The 25,773-nt window shown below is 36.9% G+C and overlaps 1 protein-coding gene across 2 annotated transcripts in view; it reads left to right on the plus strand.

The window, feature by feature from the left end:
- Window positions 1–19,070: 19,070 nt before the first annotated feature.
- Window positions 19,071–25,773, plus strand: part of rcn1 (reticulocalbin 1, EF-hand calcium binding domain) — a 64,667-nt gene continuing 57,964 nt past the window's right edge. The window contains exons 1-2 of one of the 2 annotated variants that reach the window (XM_051923005.1): window positions 19,071–19,293; window positions 19,426–19,673. In XM_051923005.1, coding sequence (XP_051778965.1) covers window positions 19,453–19,673 — 221 coding nt within the window. In that variant the 5' untranslated portion in view covers window positions 19,071–19,293; window positions 19,426–19,452. The remainder of the gene's footprint in view (window positions 19,294–19,425; window positions 19,674–25,773) is intronic. The other variant, XM_051923006.1, reaches the window with a different exon arrangement.

Here is a 25,773-nt window from a genome sequence, read left to right on the forward strand (position 1 = left end):
CATTTGCCAATCAACCTAACTTTTATATGTTTGGGATGTTGGTGCTGCACCTGTTTATTTAGCCTAAATTCATTTTGGAATTTTGAATTATGTAACTCACTTGACCATGCAATGTGATTTCAAAACTGTCTCTTTAGTAATTTACACAATATAGATGGTATTTTAATATTTAATTTTATGAAGTTATTCATCTTGATTCATACCATCATGTTTAATGATCAGAAAAACTATCTACTACAAATGATGTTGCTAATACTAGGCTTAATGAAAAATTGTAAAACTAGTATACTTATCTCAGAAAGTGTTAGTGTTTTTTCTCTTCTGAAATTTGTGAAATATGTATTATTTTTATAGACTTTTCTCATTGTTTAAGTGATCCATAGTTCACTTAAACTTTATGTTCTTAACATATGAATGTTTCATTTTATCTTCCTTTCCAAAGCACACAAGCCATATGAATTTGCTATAAGAAATACAAAACAATTTAAAATCATTAAAATAGCAACAGCAAGAGCATGAGCTGCTTGCTATCTTTCAGAAAGAGAAACTTGTTTGTAAAGATAGTAGAAATCTATTTTATAAGATAAATGAAATCAAGAATCCATGTGATCAAAAGTGACATTCCTTTCCTTGTAAAAATATTGTCTTTGTCTGGTTTATTGATTCATTGGTTAATTTATTATTATTATTGTTATTATTTGTATTCTACTGGGCACAAAGGAATTGTTATCCTCACTGGAATGAGTATTGCTGACAAATAACAAAGGCATGAAAATGCTGCTCTTGGCATTTTAGATTTTTTGATGCGTACTTGATATGTTTTTATCGCTTTTAGGTCCCTAGACTGTGAATAACACATTTTATCAAGTAAATCATACTATGCATTGCTCTGTAGCTCCCTGAGGTCAACACAAGAGGATCTTCTGTTGCTGGAACATCTTGCAAAGGCTTGAACTGTTCCTCTTTTCATGTGTCATGTGCTATTCAAGTTTTGATCACTGGCAAATGATTTGATGGTTTGGGAATGCATTCAAAAGTGTTCATGCTTTGTTCCAAGTGCCAGTAAGGGGCAAACACTGTGCCGCAGTACATTTACTTAACAAATTGAAATGCCGGGTAAATTCCACCTCACTTTTCAGACTGAGGAAAAGATTTAAATCAAACCATAAAAGCAGAGGTGAATTTGGGGAGAACATTCAGACAACTACAAAATCCTTGGTGTTTTCATTCTAGGTACTGTTTTGTTGTTCATTATATTATCTAATTTGAATGAGAGAAAAAAAACTCCTTAAAGATTTATGCATCTAGTTCTTCCTATGTAGATTTTACTGTAAAAAAGATAAAAAATATAAACTGCCCACAGCTGTATGTATTTTAATCTGTTACTACATCATATTCCTAAATTATTGTAGCAGAATATTAAAGTATCACTTACCAGCAAGATTAAAAAATTATTTTTGATAAAGTATAAGTAGAGTAGATTTTATGTTGCTGTCTAGAGTACTGTATCCAAATATTTGCTCAATTTGATTTACAGAAAACTGTTACTGTCAGGATCTAAAGGAACTAAAGTAATCAATAGTTATTATTTCTTTAAAATGACCACAAATGTGAGCTCATGGACAGCTCATGGTACTGTATAAGAATCAGATAAGGCCAGCTAAATTAATACCAGCCAAAATCAAGGTCTCCTTATTTGAACCCATACTCTACAGGCAGGGCCATTTAGATGTAGTAAAACATTTGATGAAATGCACAACACAAGCAAGGTGGGTGTAAGTTGATTCTTTGCCAGGAAGCAAAAATGTACAAGTTAAAACTCTGAACTTCTTAGGTGTTTCCTCATATTAATAATTAATTTGGGAAGTCATAGCTGCACTATTGCTAAGAAAGCAGTACATCCAGAAACTGACCCCTGAATTGGGAGCATGTATTGAGATTTAAAAGACTCAGTAAGACACAGGATTGGAAAAAATAAATGACAGCTCAGTGGAAGGAGGAAATGTGGAAAGAAGAGGAGGAATGTAGTATGTAACCTGGGTAAAAGACATATTTATCAGAATATTGGGATATCACAATAGCTGCATTAATAAGAATCCTTATATCTTAATAAGATGGTGACCCAGAAAGGAAATTTATGGTGTATGCTGTATTGTTTTTATTTCAGTTCTGTGTATATCTCTGTCACATGATGACAGTATAGCTTCATTGTGCTTTATGCTAATTAGATTCTAAATTAGTTTAAATGGGTATTGTATCTACTGTATTCCTTATGATATTTAGTTCATTCCTCTAATGCAAGTTATTAAACCTGCCTGAGATCCTACTGTAAAGAAAAAAAAAATAAACTACTGATAATTTAAGTTACCTTTGGTGATGTTGTTTGCAGAATATATCATTAGTAAAAAATAATAGTAAATGATTGGTTGAGAGTATCATTGTTCATTCTATTTTAAAAACGAAAAACGCAAATTTAATTTAAAACAACAGTAAAAATCAGTACTTAGTACACACCAATACACATGCATCTGAATGTACAACTTTGCACTATTTACTCAAAATGTGTCATTTTATGTATTGCTTTCCACTTTTATTTTCAGTTACTTAAGGTCTTTGTATTTGTGAGGAGCTTGTGTGCTAAGAGCAGAAAAATTGTAGAAGATTTGAACTTTTCATGCCATTTGTTTTTTTGTAAGTCTGCTTGGCCTTATAAACCTAATTTATGTCTATTGTGCATAGTAACAATAATTGTTTCTTTCAACTATCCCTGCTGAAAACCGCAAATATAACAAGCGTTCTAACAGGATGTCACTGATGCTATTGTCTCTTGTCATATGCTTAATTATATGTTGTGATAATAAAATTTCGCTCATATCTGCACATTCCTCACTCTACTTTTGAAGTACTGTCTTTTTCTGAAATGATTAACAGTAGTTTATGTCATATCACTTGACTGTGTGACAGCCAGTGAGAGTGAGCTAAATTAGACAGAAAAAAATGAAATGGTTTTGAATTAAATTAAAAGCCGCTTAGAAGCTATGTGTATTAATTAGCATATGTTGTACACAAAAAGGATGTATAAAATAGAAAATGACTTTATTTTCTTAACAGCTTCTATAACAAGCTAATTTAATATGACTGGGCAAGCCTTATTTAAATACATTAACAATTCATTACAATAAAAGAAAAGGCCAGTTGCTCCGGGCACCTTTTATTAATTATGAAAGGCAACACATAGTATACAAGAAAGAGGAGAGCTGGAAGCCCCTAATGTTAACATTATATGACAAAAACATGTTTTACTTCTTATGAAGTAGGTTAGAAAAATATCAATAAGGCAAGTTGTGTTCAAGTTTGCAAAGTTATGGGTTTAAATTTTATAACATATGCTAAATAGGGTGCATATATTCCATCATTACCTGTATTGAATTAGCCCACAGGGCTGTTTCATTTTCACTTGAAGACAAATTCAAAAAGGCAACTACATCATAAGCATTTAATTTCTTTAGACTACTGGTAGCATATTATTAAACACCATGCTATATGGACTGTGGGTGGTTGCAAGATGGTTTGAGGTTTTAGCAGATTTCAGTCTTGAGGACTAAGTCTTTTGTACATTAAAATAATATGAATGTAGGCAGACTGATTCTGTGCTTAAGATGAAGATTAAGTCACCTTCTGTGACTTAATAATCACACAAACCAAGCACAAACCGAATGTAAGACATGCAGAACTTTTTTCATAGGTAACTTACTTTATATAAAGAATGCTCTGAACATGTGCATTTAGAATAAAGGGATTTTTTTTAACTACGCCACTTAATCTTTACTATACACTTTGTGTTTTTACAGAAAACTTGATTTGCTAAATGAGTTATATTAGGAGATTTACGGATTATAAATTAAACTAATTACATTGGATTCCCACAAATTTTTCAAGGCTGATTTTTGGTCTGTCTGCATTTGCTTGGGAAAGATACATGATAAAGCAACAGTACATTGTATACATGTTAATATTTATTTGATCACTGATGTGGTAATGTGAACAAAAGCTGAATTAAACAAAGGACGATTTAAAAGTGTGTTTTTTATGATAAGAACAGATCATTAAATGGATACTTTAGATGCTTTGTCTAAACCTAAATTGAGGTAGGGCCAATAAGTTGTAAGCCAAGCTTCATTTGAGGTGCTGTGTAGTTTCAAGCCATTGTGGTTGGTTGCATGTTAAATACAATGGTATAGGAAAAATTGTGAAAACAAGCTAATAGAAAAAAAATGATTGGAAAGAAATGTGAAACAAATATACATTTTTGAAGACTGGGAAAGCTAACATGGAAAAGTGTTTTTGTTAAAGACATTCATTGTTCCACTGTTGATTTTCTTGCTTCAAAGAAGTGTCATCAGTAACATTGTTACGATAAGTGCAAAAAATACACACAAAACATAAAAACACAGTAAAGAAAGATCTTCCAGGTCTCCATAAACACATTTGTTGTATCAAATCTTCATGGAAAAACACAAAAAGATAATATCTTGATGAAAGCAAAAATCAAATTTTTACATATAATAACAACACTACACACGGCCCTCACCCCCTCTAACCCCAAACCAGCCATGCAAACTTAAAAGTTCTAGATGACAACAAAAGAGGAACCTGAGTGGACTGCAAAGTCAGGGGCAGCACTGCATCAGCCCTGTCAAGGAGATAAGATGTTAACTTCAGCACTGCGGTGAAGATTATAGACCACCCAATCAAGGGATAAATGTATCATGTTTGGCAATTTATCAATGTAGGGACTAGACACCCTTGTTGATCCTGCCAGCTGAGAGTTCCACAAATGTCATATTAAAAATAAGAAAGATTTTAGTAGAGAGAGAGAAAGGCCATTGGAAGATTTCCAGCGAGAGGTAAGGGTAAAGTTGCAGTGATTGTCCCAAAATCAAATAGGGATATCACTTACTGTATGTAAAAGGAATATACATGGTGATGTAAAAGGAATATACATGGTGAATATACTGGACTTGATATTGGTCTGGTGATAATTTGAGTTTCCAGACACCAAAGAGATATTTTAAAAAAACTAAACTCCCTGAAATAGAAGGGATAATGAAGGAAGATTTTAGCAACTAAAATGCTTGAGCTCTAATTTATTAAATACCAGTAACGGCACACTGTACGTTAACGTGCAGTGGATACACTTGACTTGAGCATTCGTAGTTTTCATATTCTTTCTCTGTATGTTTAGCATTTGTTTGCTCAGAGGTTGATGCACTTGCTGCTTCCTGAGCAGCTCTTCTTTTCTCCACCCTAGCAGCCTGCTTCTTCTCTTCGTTAGTCGGCATCTTTTCGCTTTAAAACTGATTAAGTCAGTGTTTGTGTTGCAATTACTTAGTACATGGGGCGGCTGCTGCCTAGCAGTAAGAAGACCTGGGTTCACTTCCCGGGTCCTCCCTGCATGGAGTTTGCATGTTCTCCCCGTGTCTGCGTGGGTTTCCTCTGGGTGCTCCGGTTTCCTCCCACAGTCCAAAGACATGCAGGTTAGGTGCATTGGCGATCTTAAATTGTCCCTAGTGTGTGCTTGGTGTGTGGGTGTGTGTGTGCCCTGCGGTGGGCTGGTACCCTGCCCAGGGTTTGTTCCTGCCTTGTGCCCTGTGTTGGCTGAGATTGGCTCCAGCAGACCCCTGTGACCCTGTGTTAGGATATAGCTGGTTGGACAATGACTGACTGACTTAGTACGTTTTCTTTAATTTTTCACTTAAGCTGGCACTTAAATCTTCAATCTGCCTCAAGAATGATTTAAGATATGCAGAGGTAAGGGAAGTGACGGCAAAGGTGTTAGGAAATGAGAACGGTGCCTGTACGCATGCGCCTAAAGGACATCCTGCTGGTTGCTGTTGAGAGTTGATTCTACAATAAAATAAAAATAAAAAGAGGAATAACCTTGGAGGTCAATCATCACCCTGAAAGTAGACATCACGGAGTATATGTGTACCAAATTTCAGGTCAATAGGTCAAACGGTTTGCAAGCAACAGATGATTTCAAATCCTGGACATACAAATGAACAGCCACGGTAGTGTATTATATATAAAGATATCATCAAGAGTATTAATTAAAATAATGGAATTACCACCAAAAGACAAGGCAGGACCATGGAAAATACCGGTAACAGTATGTAATGCTGTGTAAGAACCAAGACGTCTCTTCATTTTCCACCTTATTCCTAGTACATATTAAATTTGAGCACCCATTTTTAGGATCAAGATCTGAGTTTGACAACGGAAAAGGGAAGAATAGGGACAGAACTCAGTACTGAAATTGTTCCTATTTATTATGTAAAGTTTAATAGCAAGTCCTTTTGTGTCCCTTAAGTCTGATAGCAAATCTCCATAAAGTTGCAGTGTTAAAATACTCAGCCACAATAATAGACATGGTGAGAAATGACTTTACGATGGAACTAAGGAAGACAAAGGTCATTAAATTAGAACTAAGTAAGCCTGTAGTCTTTCTTGTTCAAGGACATTATAGAAAGAGTTAATAAGCACATCCAAAGGTAAATATCTGAAGAACAAATGAGAGAAATATGGAATAAATGGAATGAAAAAATAGAATTCATAGAAAAAAGTTGTATTATCATATCTGAGAAGGAAAACCAGGCTTGTCATAAAAAGGAATGGACCAGATGAATAGGCACGCTTATGGTCGTTAACAGAACAGATAAATGTGTAAGGGTGGAGGAGCTCATGTGCTGTAACTCCTAGATGGCATTCCGACACTCCCCTGTCAGGGGATTTTTTTGTATACTTTTTAAAACGAATTATGCCTGCTTATGTTTACTTTATTTATCTTTTCTTGAAATTAAAATTTGATCACAAAAAAATTGCAACAAAGCAAAAATGAACAACAAAATTTAAGATTAAAAAAGTTTACAAAGGATTAAAAGCCGAAAAGACAAAAAAGCTAAATAATTAAAAGTAATATGTTTTGAAAATCCAAAAACTTTGATGCTGACTGAAATGCGCTGCCATGTTTTATACCTGCAGCGTTGACATCAGACATTGCACAGTATGAACAGAATGACAACAAACACATAAACAATACGATGGCACCCAGACCTGCAAACAACAAAATGGTGATGCCTTTAAAAAATCAACATGGAGTTGCAATATATAAAAATAATAATTTAGGTAATATTTCTTTAAAAAATAAGAAGGAGAAATAATTAAATGAAAATAATCCTAAGAAATATCAAAGGTGTTAAAAGTAAGGTTTGGCTGCCAAAATTCAACGTTGGGCTACTTTATGGTAAGAGTATAAAAAATGTTTAAAATTTGCCAGAATTTTATGGAGATGCGGTAATGTAAGAATACGCAATAATGGGTATTATGTTTCAATCAGGATTAGTCTCCTGGGGCCTCATTTATAAATGGTGCATACGCACAAAAATGTTGCGTATGCCCATTTCCATGCTCAATCACAATGTATAAAACCTAAACTTGGTGTAAAGCCACGCAGATTTTCACGGTAGCTCCAATCCTGGCGTACGCAAGTTCTCCGCTCGGTTTTGCAAACTGGCGGCACCCAGCGTCAAAGCAGTGCTTTTGCTCCAGAATGGTTTTCCTTTCTATTTAGATCCACATCCCTGACACGGCTTTATCATATACACTGAAATTAACCGCATATTGTTCACTAGTTTAAGGCATCTGATTGTAATTAACCTGTAACAATATAATGGTCCACGGAATGGCCAAACTATTCCAAATACCATAGCTGCTTTAGCGTTGTTATTCTCACTGCACCTTCTTCTTCTACTTTCAGCTGCTCCCGTTAGGGGATGCCACAGCGGATCAACTTTTTCCATAATACTATTACTGCACCACTCAGAACAGCTGATCGGAAAGAGAATTATTGGTATACAGAATCAAGCACACGCTGCCTCAGCTGACAAACGCATCAGAGCCTTTCCTGTACGGACCTCGCGGTTCAGAAACCGTTTCATCCCAAGAACTACAAACGCACCCAATCAATACATCAAGTGCTCCTTATAGAACTGTTTGTACTTACAATAACAATTACCTCACTGTAAACTTGGAATACAGTTATAATATTGCACAACCTGCGCCACTTTATAAAGCGCGTATTTACATATGATGACGATATCATTTTTAAGATGAAATGCAGTAAAATATGTTTATTACATTATAAAGATAAAATGTTAGCGTCATTTAAATAATCTATATTGTTAATAATTTAACATGTGAGGACATGGTGTCAAAGTGCTAGCGACAAGATGGCGCCCCGATTATTCCTGCCACGTGCAGTATTCTTGCTGGGGCTGGCGCGACACTGCGGAAAGACAGATGGATAGAATAATTAAACATGTACTATTTTCAATGTTCCTTAAAAGTTTTGAAGAATCGGCGTTCTAAGCTTACAGATGGCTTAACATCTATTACAGAGCTGATTGTGTGGCGATTGGTTACTTGGAGAAAAAAAGGAAGGACAGGAATTGGGGGTTAATATGTTTGAAAGAGACAGTAGTTCTGCAATAAATGATTTTATCAAAGGTTGCGCACGGTGCAGCGAGCATCTTGTGGGAGCCATGAACAATCTGTGGACAAGACGCCTGCTCATCACTATCACTGCACCACCGTGTTCCCATGTTTAATAACATGCTTTAACTCCTATCATCATGAAAATGATATCACGTATACATCTTGGTATTTTGATTATTCAGAGAGCTGTAATATTACGAATGTAATGGATTCTGTGTCCTGTTGGAGGAAGAGAAAGCTCGTTTAAGAAGCAGGTAGTGCACATAGAGCACATAGAAGATCAAATACAAAACAAAGCATTTAATGTGCTACTTTAGTTACAATGGGATTTGAGAAACTAGTAAATTAAACAATTTTAAGATGAAGTTTATGATGTTCTACTTTGATGACAAAATAAACTATGTGATTAAAGTGGAAATTTTGAGATTAAAGTTGACATTTCATGCTTTTTCCCACTGTGTGCCTATTTTTTTTTTTACTTTAAAAAGCTTTCATATGACACTCAGATGGTAGGCTACGACTCGCCTTTTCACGGCGACTTTGATATCTGACCGCTTATTTTTTATTTCAGGCACTGTGTGACTTTGTGAACTTGAATTTTCACGTTTCTCCGACACCCTATCTCACTTAATCAACTTCCTTTTGTTGATTATATCACTGTTTAAACCAACAAATAGTAAGTTTTTCCTTGCCTCCACTTGGTATTCGCTGAAATTCTTCTATTTTCCTCATGCTTTTGCCATTGTCTTTTCACAGAAGGCTGACACTAAGGGCTATTTATATTGATTTGCATATTCAAAGAGGTGTAATTCTGGGAGGAGTTGGGGTGGGACAGCAGGCACGTGCATTACTTTTCACACTGATCGGGATTTATGTAGTGGAAGAATGTGGATGTTGGTGTTCGCATAGATTTATGCATCTGGAATTTTTTGTGCGTATGCACATTTCCGCTTTTGTCCATACGCCATGCTATAGTGTGAATTCTACGCACGGCGTTATACATGAGGCCCCTGGTATGGGCTAAAATTTCTGTCTTTTTTGGTTCTTCTGTCTGAGCTAGTATATTAACTTTTGTTATTTATTTGTATTATTATGTATTTTTTATTAGTTTTGTGCATAATGTTATTTCTTTGTTTTCATACTGGTTTACCATGCTCTGTGCATTTTGTGAGAGGTGACTCAAGAGGTCAGGCCAAATGTCCATTTTCTATCAAGAGACTGCCCTCAACCTTACAATGGCTGAGAAAAGAAGTAGTCCCTTGCAGTTCATTTGAACGTGCTTGGTATTTTTGATGTATATGCTCTGTTTTTAGCTTTGCCTTCCAGATTTGTGTTTTTGGAACTTGTTTGCCTAGCAACTCTTTCCAGGCCTTTGTGCTCTTCAGATTCTCCTTTTTTTCACAGTATTTTTAAAAAATAATCTTTCATTATAAAGATTCTTTGTTGTCCCTTTCTGCTTCAAATGGAAGGTTGACAGATTCTTCTGCTTCTGGGGATGCTTGCTACAGTTTTTGGAAGAATAGAAAGGTACTCCCGAGTTCATGAAAGTGGGTTTTACAAACATAACAGTTAAAGAGAATAATTATTAACCTGGATAATTTTAGAAAACAGCAAACAGTTAAAGTGTAAGTTCGGTATTTTTCAAGTCAAAGTTATTTCTTCAAAATTATTTTATATATTAGTTTGCTATATTAAACTGCATTTAAAATGAAGCATATTTTATACTGTGATGGACAGCCGGCAGCTTAACCCGGCCAAAACCCCCGGGACGCTAGATGGAGACTTCCCGGCAGCGGTGCCCCAAATTCCCGCAGGGCACTATGGGAGATGGAGTTTGGCTTCACAGCCCTGTTGGGTACCGTGGGTGCCGCCAGGGGACGCTGCAGGGAGACACAGGGATTTCCATTTCCAATATAGCCCGGAAGTACTCACAAGTCAAGGGGACGTAAGGACAGAAGTACTTCCGGGCTGAAGAAAAATGTAATTCTCCATCTGACCCGGGAGTGCTGACAAGTCACGTGAACAGAAGAGGAGAAGCATTTCCGGGTCAAGAACTATATAAAGGACTGGTGGAGACTCAGCAAGCGAGCCGGAGTTGGGAGGGAGTGTGAACGAAGCTGCTGGGAGGAGAGGAGGAGAATTGTGGTGTTGAATTATTGTGTGTTTATTATAGTTACTGCCTTTTTATTGTGGTGGAGGTGCTTAGGGGCACTTTACAGAAGAAAATTAAAATATTTCTTAGTGCTTTTAAACCTGTTATCGACATCTGTCTATTGGGTTTCATGGGGCAATAGCGCCCTCAAGCATCTACTTATTGACAATACATTTTAAAACATAACTAGTCTGCTCTTGCATTTTATAATGGGATGAATACTGAGGCCCCATTATAATAAAAATCTTTAAAACTATCGAATATGTCCAATCTTTCAAGCCAAAAACATTATTGAGTATTGATCCACATCTTGAGATTACACACGTATTGCAAAATAGCATATCTACTGTATGTCATTTTAAGAAGGAAAAAAGGCAACCATTGTTGTGAGATTCAGCATCTTTTTAGCCCCAAGATGCGGATTTACCAAGCACTATTATTGACATCGAATGTTGATGCTCAGATGTGAATTGCTATCTCAGTTCTGTTGACAACTAGACAATAATAACTAAAAAAAGTCATGTGATTGCTTGAATTATTTTACAATATGGAAGTTTTTTCTTTACTTTGCAAAAAAACTGCAACAGGATTGTTAAAGCACATGTGTGAGAGAAAATATTGAGTAGGCATGTACCCGGGCTTGAAATGGGGTGGTGTACATCAGTGTGCCAAAACATTTTTCTTTTTCAGCAGCAGAATACAAGCTGTTGCACTTCTTCAATTGCAGCGAAAGCCACTCTTCAGTGATTCAGATTGCACCATCACTATAACTTGGTGCAAAAGGTTTACTCTAAGTCACCAGTATTCAATTCTGTCCTGAGCAAGCATTAACTTTTCACTTCAATTATGGAAGCCTCTGAAGTAGTCTGTATGATATATGTTATACGTAAAACACTATCGAAATTATACTGTTTCAAGGGTGAAATTTCTTATAAGTTAAAACATGATTGAATAATACTTTAATAATTTGTCCTCAGGGGTAATTTGGGGCCTCAGGTATAACACCATGCATAGAATTCACACTATAACATGGCGTACGGACAAAAGTGGAATTGTGCTTACGCACAAAAAAATCCAGATGCATAAATCTGTGCGTATGCCAACTTCCACGATCTTCCGCTACATAAATCCCAGTCAGCGTGAAAAGTAACGCACATGCATGCGCCTGCTGTCCCGCCTCAACTCCTCCCAGAATTACGCCTCTTTGAATATGCAAATCAATATAAATAGCCCTTAAGCTCAGCCTTCTGTGAAAAGACAATGGCAACAGCACAGGGGAAAATAGAAGAATTTCAGTGAATACCAAGTGGAGGCAAAGAAAAACTTACTATTTGTTGGTTTAAACAGTGGTATAATCAACAAAAGGAAGTTGATCGAGTGACATAGAGTGTCGGAGAAACTCGAAAGCTCAAGTTCACAAAGTCGCACAGTGCCTGAAATAAAAAATAAGTTGTCACATATCAAAGTCGCCATGAAAAGGCGAGTCGTAGCCCACCGTCTGAGTGTCACATGAAAGCTTATTAGTGTACAGAGAAAAAAAAAGGCACACAGTGGGGAAAAAAGCACGAAATGTCAACTTTAATCTCGAAATTTCCACTTTAATCATGTAGTTTATTTTGTCATTAAAGTAGAACATCATAAACTTAATCTTAAAATCATTTAATTTACTAGTCTCTCAAATCCCATCGTAACTAAAGTAGCACGTTAAATGCTTTGTTTTGTATTTGATCTTCTATGTGCTCTATGTATGTGAATCACTATGTGCCTCCGGGCTTTCTCTTCCTCCGACAGGACACAGAATCCATTACATTCGTAATATTACAGCTCTCTGAATAATTAAAATACTGAGATTTATACGTGATATCATTTTCATGATGATAGGAGTTAAAGCATGTTGTTAAACATGGGAACACGGTGGCGCAGTGATTGTTCATGACTCACGCAAGATGCTTGCTGCGCCATGCGCGACCTCTGATGGAATACTTTATTGTAGCAGTACTGTCTCTATCAAACGTACTTGCCCCCAATTCCTGTCCTTACTTTTCTTTCTCCATATACCCAATCGCCACACAATCAGATCTGTAATAGACGTTAAGCCATCTGTAAGCTTAGAACGCAGATTCTTCAAAACTTTTAAGGAACACCTAAATATCTTCGTAGTACGTGTTTAATTATTCTATACATTCAGTGTAGCATCAGACCCAGCAAGAATACAGCGCGAGGCAGGAAAAATCCGTGAACAGAGCGCCAGATCCTTGCTAGCACAGCAACACCATGTCCTCACATGTTTAATTATTAACAATATAGATTATTTAAATGAAGTTAATATTTTATCTGTATAATATAATAAACATATTTTGCCGCATTTCATCTTAAAAATGATATTGTCATCATATGTAAATACGCGTTTTATAAAGTGGCTCAGGTTGTGCAATATTATAACTGTATCGCAAGTTTACAGTGAGATAATTGTACTTATATGTACAAATAGTTCTACCAGGGGCACTTGATGGACTGATTGAGTGCGTTTATAGTTCTTGGGATGAAATTGTTTCTGAACCATGAGGGCCATACAGGAAAGTCTTTGAAGCGTTTGCCGTGTGAGAGCAGTTCAAATAGGCAGCATGGCTGAGGCAACATGTGCTTGATGCTATATACCGATAATTCTCTGCTGTAGATCTGTGATTCCCCACTCAGATATTGTGATATAAATACTCCGAGTGGTGCAGTGAGAGTAATATGGAAAAAGATTATCTGCTGTGGCAACCCTTAATGGGAGCAGCTGAAAGAAGAAAAAGAAGGTGCATTGAGAGTAACAACGCTAAAGCAGTTATGGTATTTGGAATACTTTGGCTATTCCCTGGACCATTATATTGTTACAGGTTAATTACAGTCAGATGCATTAAACTAATAAACAATATGCAGTTAGTTTCAGTGTATATAATAAAGCCGCATCAGGGATGTGGATCTAAAAAAGAAAGGGTAACCACGCAGGAACAGTTGCACTGCTTTGACGCTGGGTGCCGCCAGTCTGCAAAACTGAGTAGAAAACTTGCGTATGCCAGGCTTGGAGCTACCATGGAAATGTGCATGGCTTTACAACAAGTTTAGGATTTATACATCGCAATTTAAGCGTGGAAACGTTTGTATGTAACACTTTTGTGCGTATGCACTGTTTATACATAAGACCCCTGGTGAATGATCTGTTGGCTGAAAGTCCTCAGTGTTAGTGTGTCAGAGAGATGGTGTGCCGCATTGTTCATAATGCAACTGAGTTTTGTTCTCCACCTGACTCCTTTCCTCTGTCTTCTTCTTCTTGTTTCGGCTGCTCAGGTTTGGGGTTGCCACAGCGGATCATCTTTTTCCATATTTTTCTGTCCTCTGCATCTTGCTCTGTTACACCCATCACCTGCATGTCCTCTCTAACGACATCCATAAACCTCCTCTTAGGCCTTCCTCTTTTCCTCTTGCCTGGCAGCTCTGTCCTTAACATCCTTCTCCCAATATACTAAGCATCTCTCCTTGGCACATGTCCAAACCAATGCAATCTCGCCTCTTTGACTTTCTCTCCCAACCGTCTAACTTGAGCTGACCCTCTAATGTACTCGTTCCTAATCCTATCCATCCTCGTCACATCCAATGCAAACCTTAGCATCTTTAACTCTGCTATCTCCAGCTCTGTCTCCTGCTTTCTGGTCAGTGCCACCGTCTCCAACCCATATAACAAAGCTGGTCTCACTACCATCCTGTAGACCTTCCCTTTCATTCTTGCTGATACCCGTCTGTCACAAATCACTCCTGACACTCTTCCCCACCCATACCACCCTGCCTACACTCTTTTTCACCTCTCTTCCACAATCTCCATTACTCTGTACTGTTGATCCCAAGTATTTAAACTCATCCACCTTCGCCGACTCTACTCCTTGCTTCCCCACCATTCCACTGACCTCCCTCTCATTTGCACACATATATTCTGTCTTGTTCCTACTGACCTTCATTCGTCTCCTCTCCAGAGCATATCTCCACCTCTCTAGGGTCTCCTCAACTTGCTCCCCATTATCACTACAGATCACAATGTCATCAGCAAACATCATAGTTCACGGGGACACCTGTCTAATCTCATCTGTTAACCTGTCCATCACCATTGCAAATAAGAAAGGGCTCACAGCCGATCCCTGATGTAATCCCACCTCCACCTTGAATGCATCTGTCACTCCTACTGCAGACCTTACCATTGTCACACTTCTCTCGTACATATCCTGTACAACTCTTACGTACTTCTTTGCCACTCCCGACTTCCTCATACAATACCACAAGTCCTCTCGAGGCACACTGTCATATGCTTTCTCCAGGTCCACAAAGACGCAATGCAACTCTTTCTGACCTTCTCTACACTTTTCCATCAACATCCTCAGAGCAAACATCACATCTGTGGTGCTCTTTCTTGGCATGAAACCATACTGCTGCTCATTAATCATCACCTCACTTCTTAATATAGCTACCACTACCCTTTCCCATAACTTCATGCTGTGGTTCATCAATTTTATCCCCCTGTAGTTACTACAGTCCTGAACATCCCCCTTATTCTTAAATATCGGCACCAGTACAGTTCTTCTCCACTCCTCAGGCATCCTCTCACTTTCCAAGATTCCATTAAACAATCTGGTTAAAAACTCCACTGCCATCTCTCCTAAACACCTCCACGCTTCCACAGGTATGTCATCTGGACCAACGACCTTTCCATTTTTCATCCTCTTCATAGCTGTCCTTACTTCCTCCTTGCTAATTTGTTGCACTTCCTGATTCACTATCTCCACATCATCCAACCTTCTCTCTCTCTCCCTTTATAAATACACCCCATAAGTGCAGAATCATCTGAGAATTTTTTCAAGTGACATGACCTGGTGTTATATTTATGTAACATAAAATTCTCAAATCCACTTAGATGCATTTAAGTTGGTTAACTAATATATTTTGAACTAATTCTGCTGTTGCATGACAACCCTTTTCCAAAATGGATTTCAAGTATTAAAGGGATTTACTACATGTCATTTAAATGGAACTGAACGTATAGCCAAAGTGAGACTATTCTATAACACATTAAACACTGCAGAGTGTGCTTTGTATGGAATCATATGGAAAATTATTTATTTAGATTTTTTCTGACAGTTTCCCCTGGGCCTCACTACAGTGATGTTCCTGTATCTCCAGTGGGATAGCTGGTGTACTCCTACCTATTCAAAAATAGTTCCACAGATACAAAACCAATCTATCACTTCTCTTCCAAAATTTCACTCCCCTTCTCTCATCTTCAGCTCTGGCCATAATATCTCATTGCCACTTTCAGCTCATCCTTAATTCACTTCCCAGCTCTAATCTCATTGAGCCACTAACAAGGACTGGACTTTAACCTACAACCCCATAAATACCTCTGCAGCACACCTTGCAACCAAATCCAGGGTCAGGGACATTCTGGAGGTCCTACAGACTTCTTCCCAGTGCTCCTCTTTCTGGTCACAGGTCTGCCTGCACTACTGAGGTCCATTTCTTATTAAAAGGACCAGACACTTATAAGAGGGCATAGAGCCACTCCTGTCTTATGTTGTCTTATTTTAATCTAATGTTGTCTTATTTTTATTTTCTTCACTATGTAAAGCACTGAGCTACTTTTCGTATGAAAATGCGCAATATAAATAAATGTTGTTGTTGTCCCAAAATGGCATCCACCTAATTGTGTAGAAGACACTCCTGGCTTTCAACCCATTCCTCATGATGTTCCCATAATTGTAATTCATGTAATTCCTTCTGGGACAGTGCACAATTATTTTCGGGCACACTTCTATCTAGTGGCTATGTACTCACTTTACCGTATCCTTGGGTCCTCCATAACATCTGTATGAGGTGTGAGAGCCCTTCTTGTCTGTTTTTTCATAATATAAATCTGTTGAGAAAATCTATTCACAAAATATGCACTGTACCTGGTGCATCTCCTGTTACGTCTCCATTTCCTGTCCATTTTAATTTTGGCACCACACTAAGCCATGTGTTAGCCTGGCACAAAATACGTAGCGGTGTGCTTGCAATAAGTTTACAAGCGTTTTAGTTGTACTTTATCTAGCATGTTGCACATATCTATCTATGTATTAAAAATCAAATGTCTGTTTGTTAGTCTGGTCCTTCTGAACAATCACATTTGTAGAGTTTCTCTGTGGTTGGTCAGGCATTCATGATAGAGACAGGAAGTTCTGGGTAAGGCAGGTTGATGCACATGAGGATACCAAGGAAATTCCCCTTCAAACACGAAATATATTTTAAAGAATAGGAATGATGTTTTCAAACCAGTAATGAGGGCCCATCTACCACTGCTGGTAGTCAATAAGCAGACAAGAACCAAGCACTGTGCCTCAAAGTGACAGAGTGTTAGAAGCAGATTTAATGGGAATGCAATTGAGACAAGTTGAAAAACACAAGACTACCAAAGAAAGGAAATGGATGCAAACTGAGGATACAAGTAAGGCAAGAAATACAAAATATAAAATATTTTAAAATGTATTCTTATTTATCCTGCCTGGCTTCTAATGCTGCCAGGATAAGATCTAGCCCATCACAACCCCTAACTGAACTAAGATGTTTAAGAATGTTATATTATTTTGATTAAATTCTTTGTAAGAGACTCAATTTATTTATTTCACAACACTTATTTTTATATTACAAAAAAGAATACTATAAAAGTACTCCTGAACAAAAAACAATGTTAGGAACAGAAAAAGAATCCTAGTTTGATTCCTAGATGGGTGTCTTTTTGAGTATGCTTATTTTCCAAATTTCCGCAAGGATTTTTATCCTGAGATGACAGTTATTTGGGACAAAAAAGACATGGGTAATAAATTAACTGTCAATTCCAAGTAGGCTCCACAAAGTGAGAGTGCTGGTGTGAGCATAAGTGTGTATTGGAATAACCTAGCATTCAACATTTCTGGAATGGGTTCTGATTCCTATGACAGTGAATTGAATTAAATGGCCTTAAAATTAGGATGACTACTGGCTCTGGCTCCTAGTTCATGCCTTGTACCTGATGTTGTGGCCTAAATTCTGGTCCCTTAGGTAAACAGGATTTAAACTCAACAACTGTGCTACCCTCTAGTAGTTATGTTAGCCAAAATTCTAAAGATGAGCTATCAATTTGTTTTCTGATCTTGTGTATCCACGTACAGGGTTGAAGAAGAGCTGATGGTGAACATGATCTACAAAACACAATAATACAGTACAGCAGATGCCACTGCACCAGCACTAGTAATTAATGCATAATGGGTCTTCAGCCTCAGTTTACATACTGCATATTTTAAAAGATCACTCTAATGTTTAGGACCCTTACTGTTATCATCTGAATAATGGTATAGACTACTTTTAGTGAATGGTGAACATTACCAGTCTAAAGCAGTTAATACGGTGGAAAATAGAAAGTGGAGCTTTTCTTGTTGTTACAGAAATTAAAAGGAGAACCCTGAATCTGGTACTAAACAAACTAAGAGAACAACAAAGAGAATTTAGAACATTGGCAGCACAATTTAACAATTTTTTCATGAAATGATGGATTGGAAAATTTAGTAGCAACAAAGAAGCAGAATCAGAAACAAAATTTAAAAAGGTGTCAGATATGTGGCATCTAAATGGGCTATGTGCCCTGCTAGTGTCCCATCTAGACCTCATGTGCCCAGATATTGGGTAAGTGGTTTAGAAAGTGTTACTTTTGATAACTTAGAATACATTTCATTTATGAATTATGACTATCAACTGAGCCAAAAGTGATTAATTAAAAATATACCGTACCAATTTTCTAACTTGCATATTTTCAATACCAAAGAAACTGAACTTGACTGAAAGCCCTTTAACGTGTGCGCGACTTGCCTAGGATTTAACTTTGTTAAAGCCATATTAGGGGCTAACACAGGAATACAAAGAATGAGCCAAGCAGATTTCAGGACAAGCTTCTCTGAAAGTGGCGCACCAATCTCAATGCAGATGGTAATGAACTACAGATCCAAAATTGAATCTGTCCAGTGCTTTTACCAACTCGACAAGACCCGGCATTGAACAAAAGACAAACAGGATAACGATATCTTCCCGAAAAACACTGCTCCAAGGCAGAATTTGAAACTTTTCAATTCATTCCATGTTTTTTTCGCTTTAAAAATCGTGAGCTTTTTTAAGTACCTCCCACGAATCACTCTGAATTTAGTTTAAATATATGAGGGCTATTTCCAGAAGCTCCACGTGTGATATCCAAAATTCGTTGCCACATAAGGAAGAGACAAGATTTCCACTTCCTGCACAAATCCTTGCAAGAGAGTCAGTTTCCCAGAGACTAGTGTACAGCGTAAGCTTGCAACGTGGCGCTGGCTTTACTGTCACTTTCCGGCGCTGCAAGCAGCCAATAGGAAGCCTTGTTACGCTTCGAGTTGAACTCAGTCTTTATGTTTCGAGCAACGCGAGTGGCCGAAGGTACCACTTGAAGAATTTCTGTAGTTGGTGCCTTTGGTTGAAACTGATAGCGGTCAGCCGGCAGCTTTCAAAAAATCAGTGTGTAGGTGAGATGTGCTTTTGCGTGTGATTCTGTAACTTCAATCAGTGGCTTACCTTTATGATTATGCCTACGTTGCTTTTTTATGCATCGCAAATTGGGGTGTCTTGTTAACTTTTTTGAACTCGTCTCTTCACAGATTTAGAAGCCAGACAGTCTTACTGCAATGGACCTGCGTGCCTTTACGTGCTTGCTATGTGTATATGCTGGAGTGGTCGTTGCGAAGCCAACCTACAAGAAAGAGAGGGTCCATGTGGAATCCGAGTTAAGCAGAGATCGCCACGAAGACAACCAGAGTTATCGATACGATCACGAGGCCTTTTTGGGCAAAGAAGAAGCCAAGACATTTGATCAGTTAACCCCCGAAGAGAGTAAAGACCGACTAGGGTGAGTTGAGCACGCCTAACACGTGTCATGTTTACTTTTATTTATTTATTACTTTTAATCGCGCAATTAAGCTATTAAAATTGCTGCTTATTGGAGTGTATGGGGTTACGCTTGATCTTTCTTTTTTAATTATTTCACTGTTACGTCAGTGCTTTCATACTGCAGATATGAGGACAGCTTATCATGTCCAAGTTCATGTATACAATATTAAGTTGATATTATATTATGCATTTATTTTCTTTATGTTCTACTCCAGACGATGTTACCTGTTGTTATCCAGGGGATTTCTTGCAGATCATCGTTGTCTATCTAGTTTGTTATTTGGATGATGTAGTAATGCCAGAATTATTTCATTTCTTATTTGTTCATCCCAAAAGGTGCTTGAAAAGTTGCTGCTTTGATGAGAATTTAACTTTGGTAAACTATTGAGTTGTTGTTTTGCTTAAGATAACGCAGAAATAATAATATACATCAGATGCCTTTTTGTAACCTTCTGTTATAATTTTAGTACAAGACATAGGTAATTTTTGCAGTAATCCGTGTCATTTTAAATTCTCAAACATCCATTTAAAACGCAGAGCATGGTTAACGTGAACAAGCAGCAACAGATATCCATAAATAAGGGAGGGGAGGAAGATTGGCTTTAATAAACACAACAACGTGGCACAGGAACTTTAGGGCGTCTCTGACTACAACAACCAAAAAAAGCTCATCCTAGACGTGGCAAAAAGAACAGCTCTTTATTTGGCGCAGTAAGATGTGTTATTTCATGAATAACTACAAGTTTAAACCACAACAAGTAAGGTTTATTCTAAAATAATATTCACAATTTGTTAATTTTATATTAAAGTATGTTTCATGAGTGGTGGGTACATTTCTGCTAAATGTTTAACTTTGTCATTGATTGAGCATTAGGTAGGGAATTATTGTCATGAGGAGCAGTGTTGGGACATTTAGTTATTATGTGACAATGTTTACTTACGAGAAGTACTGTTCTCCTGTGAAATTAAGGATGATAATGCATGATCAGTTCCAGTTTGCTATTGTATATGGCACTGATCAGTACACAGTTTTCTTTTCATTAGCAAGATTTGCTTCCTATGTTGTCCCTGCACCAATTCCATCTTTGTATTTTTTATATATACATCAGTAGAAAGAAGTCCAATATTTTATGTGTTGATATATTGATCTGTATGTATGCCAGCATAAAAATAACTTTTTATCTGCACTATTAATGAGTTAAAACAGAAATACAAGTAACACTAATGTAAGACTGGCACACACAAGATAGAAAATTTCTGTCAACGGGGATAAAAGAGCAGAGCACTAAGGAAAGAATACAACTGACTAAAGTTTTGCTGTAGAAAATTAATTCACAATCAGACCATTTGATCTAATTATTGTTATTTATTTATTGGATTATTTTGATGAGTTAATGTAGGATGAAAAACCACTTATGCTGCTTTCTGCTCCTTCCAATTTGCATTTCTAATTTAATTTTAAAGAAACAAATCTAATGAGTAGTTTAAAAAAAAATCCTGTGTCACTTGACTTCAGTATACTGTTGTAATGCTAAAACCTTTAAATACAAAACAGAAATGCTTCCAAACTGATTCTAAATCAATATTACTTCAAAAAGAAAATCTGTCTTCAAGAGCTGCTAAATGCTACAATAAACCTAACAAATAATATAGGTTAAACAAAGTTTCTCCATTCAGTTCAGTTTTTTGTTGCATGGGCTGCACAGTTTGCTGTAAGAAAGCAGTTTCACTAAATATAACTTTGTTACTTACTAATTTGTATCAACCATGTACTAGAGAATCATGGATATGTAATGTCAAGCTAGGCTGCTGGAGACAAATATTTCTGTTATAACTGAAGTGCCCAAGAAAGGAGCCGGAATTGATTAGGTGAGAGAGGGTGGGAGTTGGGGATTGGGAGGGTGACTGGAGTGCCAATCCTGCAACCAACCACCAGGTTTTCCCTGTGAGTTGGAGGACCTGCTTGCAGTGCTGGATGCAGATTAACGTCATACCCAGGATGAAGCGACAAATTGTAAACCTAAAATGATATGGATAGCTATAATCGTCACTTAGAGAACTCATTAAGAGACAGTTCTAAAAAATATATTATAAACCAAGGTAAATGTTATCCAGATTTATCCAATTTGCTGGATAATGATGATTTTACAGTATTAGTATATCTCAGCTTCCAGACTGATCAATGTTATGTTAAGAGCCAAATGTACAATGTTATTGTCCTTATTTGGTTTTTAATGTAGTTAAATCTCTTCCGTTTAACCATAGAAGTTTTTAGCTGCTTTACATATTGTAAATATGACTGTTTTTAATTCTAGTTAGAAACCCACATTTTTCAAAAGTTACATACAAAGACCTATGCACCTCTTCATTATGTTCAGGAGAATTATACCTTGATATCATTGGAGTCCAGTTGTAGTTATAGAAGAACTTACTGTAGTTTATTTTCTTTGCATCTTATCTAATTTGTTTTAATTAACAGTAAATTCAACAGTGCAATCACATCATTTATCAATCAGTCTTTATTTATATATCACCTTTCATGGTGATGATTATTCCACATTACTTTATATAGCATGGTTGGTAAGTAACACATTAAAAACCCACATACAGTCATATGAAAAGGTTTGGGAAACCCTCTCAGCCTGCATAATAATTTACTCTACTTTCAACACAAAAGATAACAGTGGTATGTCTTTCATTTCCTAGGAACATCTGAGTACTGGGGTGTTTTCTGAACAAAGATTTTTTAGTGAAGCAGTATTTAGTTGTATGAAATTAAATCAAATGTGAAAAAATGGCTGTGCAAATATTTGGGTACCCTTGTAATTTTGCTGATTTGAATGCATGTAACTGCTCAGTACTGATTACTTGCAACATCAAATTGGTTGGATTAGTTCATTAAGCTTTGAACTTCATAGACAGGTGTGTCCAATCATGAGAAAAGGTATTTAAGGTGGTCCGTTGCAAGTTGTGCTTCCCTTGGACTCTCCTCTGAAGAGTGACAGCATGGGATCCTCAAAGCAACTCTCAAAAGATCTGAAAACAAAAATTGTTCAGTATTATGGTGTAGGGGAAGGCCACAAAAAGCTATCTCAGAGGCTTAAACTGTCAGTTTCAACTGTAAGAAATGTAATCTGGAAATGGAAGGCCACAGGCACAGTTGCTGTTTAAACCCAGGTCTGGCAGGCCAAGAAAAATACAGGAGCGGCATATGCGCAGGATTGTGAGAATGGTTACAGACAACCCACAAATCACTTCCAAAGACCTGCAAGAACATCTTGCTGCAGATGGTGTATCTGTACATCATTCTACAATTTAGCACAATTTGCACGGAGAACATCTGTATGTCAGGGTGATGAGAAAGAAGCCCTTTCTGCACTCATGCCACAAACAGAGTTGCTTGTTGTATGCAAATGTTCATTTAGACAAGCCAGATTAATTTTGGAACAAAGTGCTTTGGACTGATGAGACAAAAATTGAGTTATTTGGTTGTAACAAAAAGCGCTTTGCATGGCAGAAGAAGAACACCACATTACAAGAAAAACACTTGCTACCTACTGTCAAATTATGTCCATCATGCTGTGGGGCTCCAAATTCTTCAGGATAATGTTCAAGCATCAGTCACAAAGTTGAAGTTACGCAGGGGTTGGATATTCCAACAAGACAATGACCCAAAACACAGTTCAAAATCTACAAAGGCATTCATGCAGTGGGAGAAGTACAATGTTCTGGAATGGCCATCATAGTCCCCTGACTTGAATATAATCGAAAATCTATGGGATGATTTGAAGCAGCCTGTCCATGCTTGGCAGCCATCAAATTGAACTGAACTGGAGAGATTTTATATGGAAGAATGGTCAAAATACCTCCATCCAGAATCCAGACACTCATCAATGGCTATAGGAGGCGCCTAGATGCTGTTAAATTTGCAAATGGAGGCTCGACTAAGTATTGATGTAATATCTCTGTTGGAGTGCCCACATTTATGCAGCTGTCTTATTTTGTTATGATGCATATTGCATATTTTCTGTTAATCCAATAAACTTAATGTCACTGCTGAAATACTACTGTTTCCATAAGGCATGTCATATATTAGAAGGAAGTTGCTATTTTGAAAGCTCAGCCAATGATAAACAAAAATCTAAAGAATTACGAGGGATTCCCAAACAATTTCATATGACTGTAAGTACATAATTGTTACAATATCTTATAATAAACTCATTGCTTAGTAATCACTGTGTAAACTTTCCAGAATTATGTGTAAACCAGCACAGAAAGCTTTTCAGGATTTATCCAATGCTTTGCTCTGTAACAGTAAAAAATCAGCATTGGTATCTTATTTCATGAAATGATTGTGTGCAACTGTTTTGCATGTGATATATAGTATGCATTTTGAGAATTATAGTTGTAAGAGCCTTTTTTAGTAAGTAAATGTTTTATAAGTATTCACTTAGCTACATTAAAATATTTGGTTTATATTACTATGCTATAGAGAACACATAAATAGATTATGTAAGGTTCTGTCTTAACCCCCTATAAGCTAACATATAAGTGGAATATGTTGTCTGAGTCCAGACTTTTTCAGGTTTTGTTCTGCATTGTAGTTGGCATGTAGAGCAGTTTCAATCCATAATGTAATGTAACTAGTAACCTGTACTTTGTAAGTTTATTAGAACATACTATAGGAAAAACAGCATAACTTTAAGCATAGAATGTATCTGAAGCTTAACATGAGTAATGAGTTTAGAACCTTTGTTCTACTTCTCATTTGTCTTTCCCATACCACCTTGATGAGAGGCTGATTGTGCATTGAAAATCCATTTGATTTCTTTGTTCATTGTGGCATTGCAAATTTTTTCTTGGTCAAGATTTTCAGTTGCTTCATGTAGCTCTCTTTCTGCTCCAGTAAAGTTTGTTCCATTATCTGAGTGCATGATTTTAACTTGTCCTCTTCTGCAAATGAATTAGCATATGGCATTGATATAAGAATCAGTGCCCAAGCTGTGTGCAATCTCAGTGTCTACAGCTCTAATTGTTAGACAAGTGAAAATTACATCGTACCTCTTGACCAAACTTCATCCTCTTTCAACTTGAAGAGGACCAAAATAATTAACATTGGAAAAAGGTGGTTGGTCAGGTAATAAGTGAGCTTCTGGCAAATCTTCAATTTTTTATTCACCCGCTTTTGTTTGTGTCTTCTGCATGTTGCACACTTTGAAATTATTTTTCTGATAGTTGAGTTTGCTTGAGTTATCCAATATTTCTGCCATAACTGTGCAAGCATATAGTTGCGCCCACAATGTCCAATTTCTTTGTGAATGTGCTACAATATAAGTGAAGCAATATGTCAACACTTGTGGAGAATTGCAGAATGCTTAGCTTCTTCAAAAATTGCAGCTTTTTTGAATCTGCCTCCGACTCTGAGTATTCCATCTTCTAAGACTGGGACAAGTTTGAAGATTTGACTGTTCTATAGTTCCTAGTGATAGTTTTTGGTGGAGGTATATATACTTATTTGGTGCTGGAATAATTTTGATTTTGGGTTTGGTGCAATTTTTTTTCTTTTTGTATATACACACACTTATTTTTGTTCTTGTGCATTTTTTTTCTTTTCCTGTTGGAGGAGCTTCTTGAGCCAGAGATAAAGGAAGACTGCCTTCATTGTTGGAGTGTGTGTGAAGTTTTCGTAGGAGTGCACTGTTTTTGTAAATACACCATATTTTTCCTTTTGTTGTTTTTATTTATGTTTGAAGAAATGTCAGTGCTGAAGGACTGTGCCTTAAAGCCCGCCTGACACTACTGCATTTTTTTGTTGTATAGTACTCCTGTAAATAAACTTGCACCATTCATCCTTCAGTTTTTGTCTGTGTCTCATCTCTCCACTGATCCTGTTTGGTTCATAAACTATCAGATGTCCAGAGTGTAGGCTGGGGCCACTTTCCGACTTCTCGGGATATCACAGGCAGGTGTGACATACTTCCATTGCGATGATCGTGAATGATCTCTTACCACTGTGATTCTGTTGGCAAGGTCTTAAATTAAGTGTTTTTGTTTGAAAT

This window comes from Erpetoichthys calabaricus, chromosome 2, assembly GCF_900747795.2.
Source record: "Erpetoichthys calabaricus chromosome 2, fErpCal1.3, whole genome shotgun sequence".
Taxonomy (NCBI): domain Eukaryota; kingdom Metazoa; phylum Chordata; class Cladistia; order Polypteriformes; family Polypteridae; genus Erpetoichthys; species Erpetoichthys calabaricus.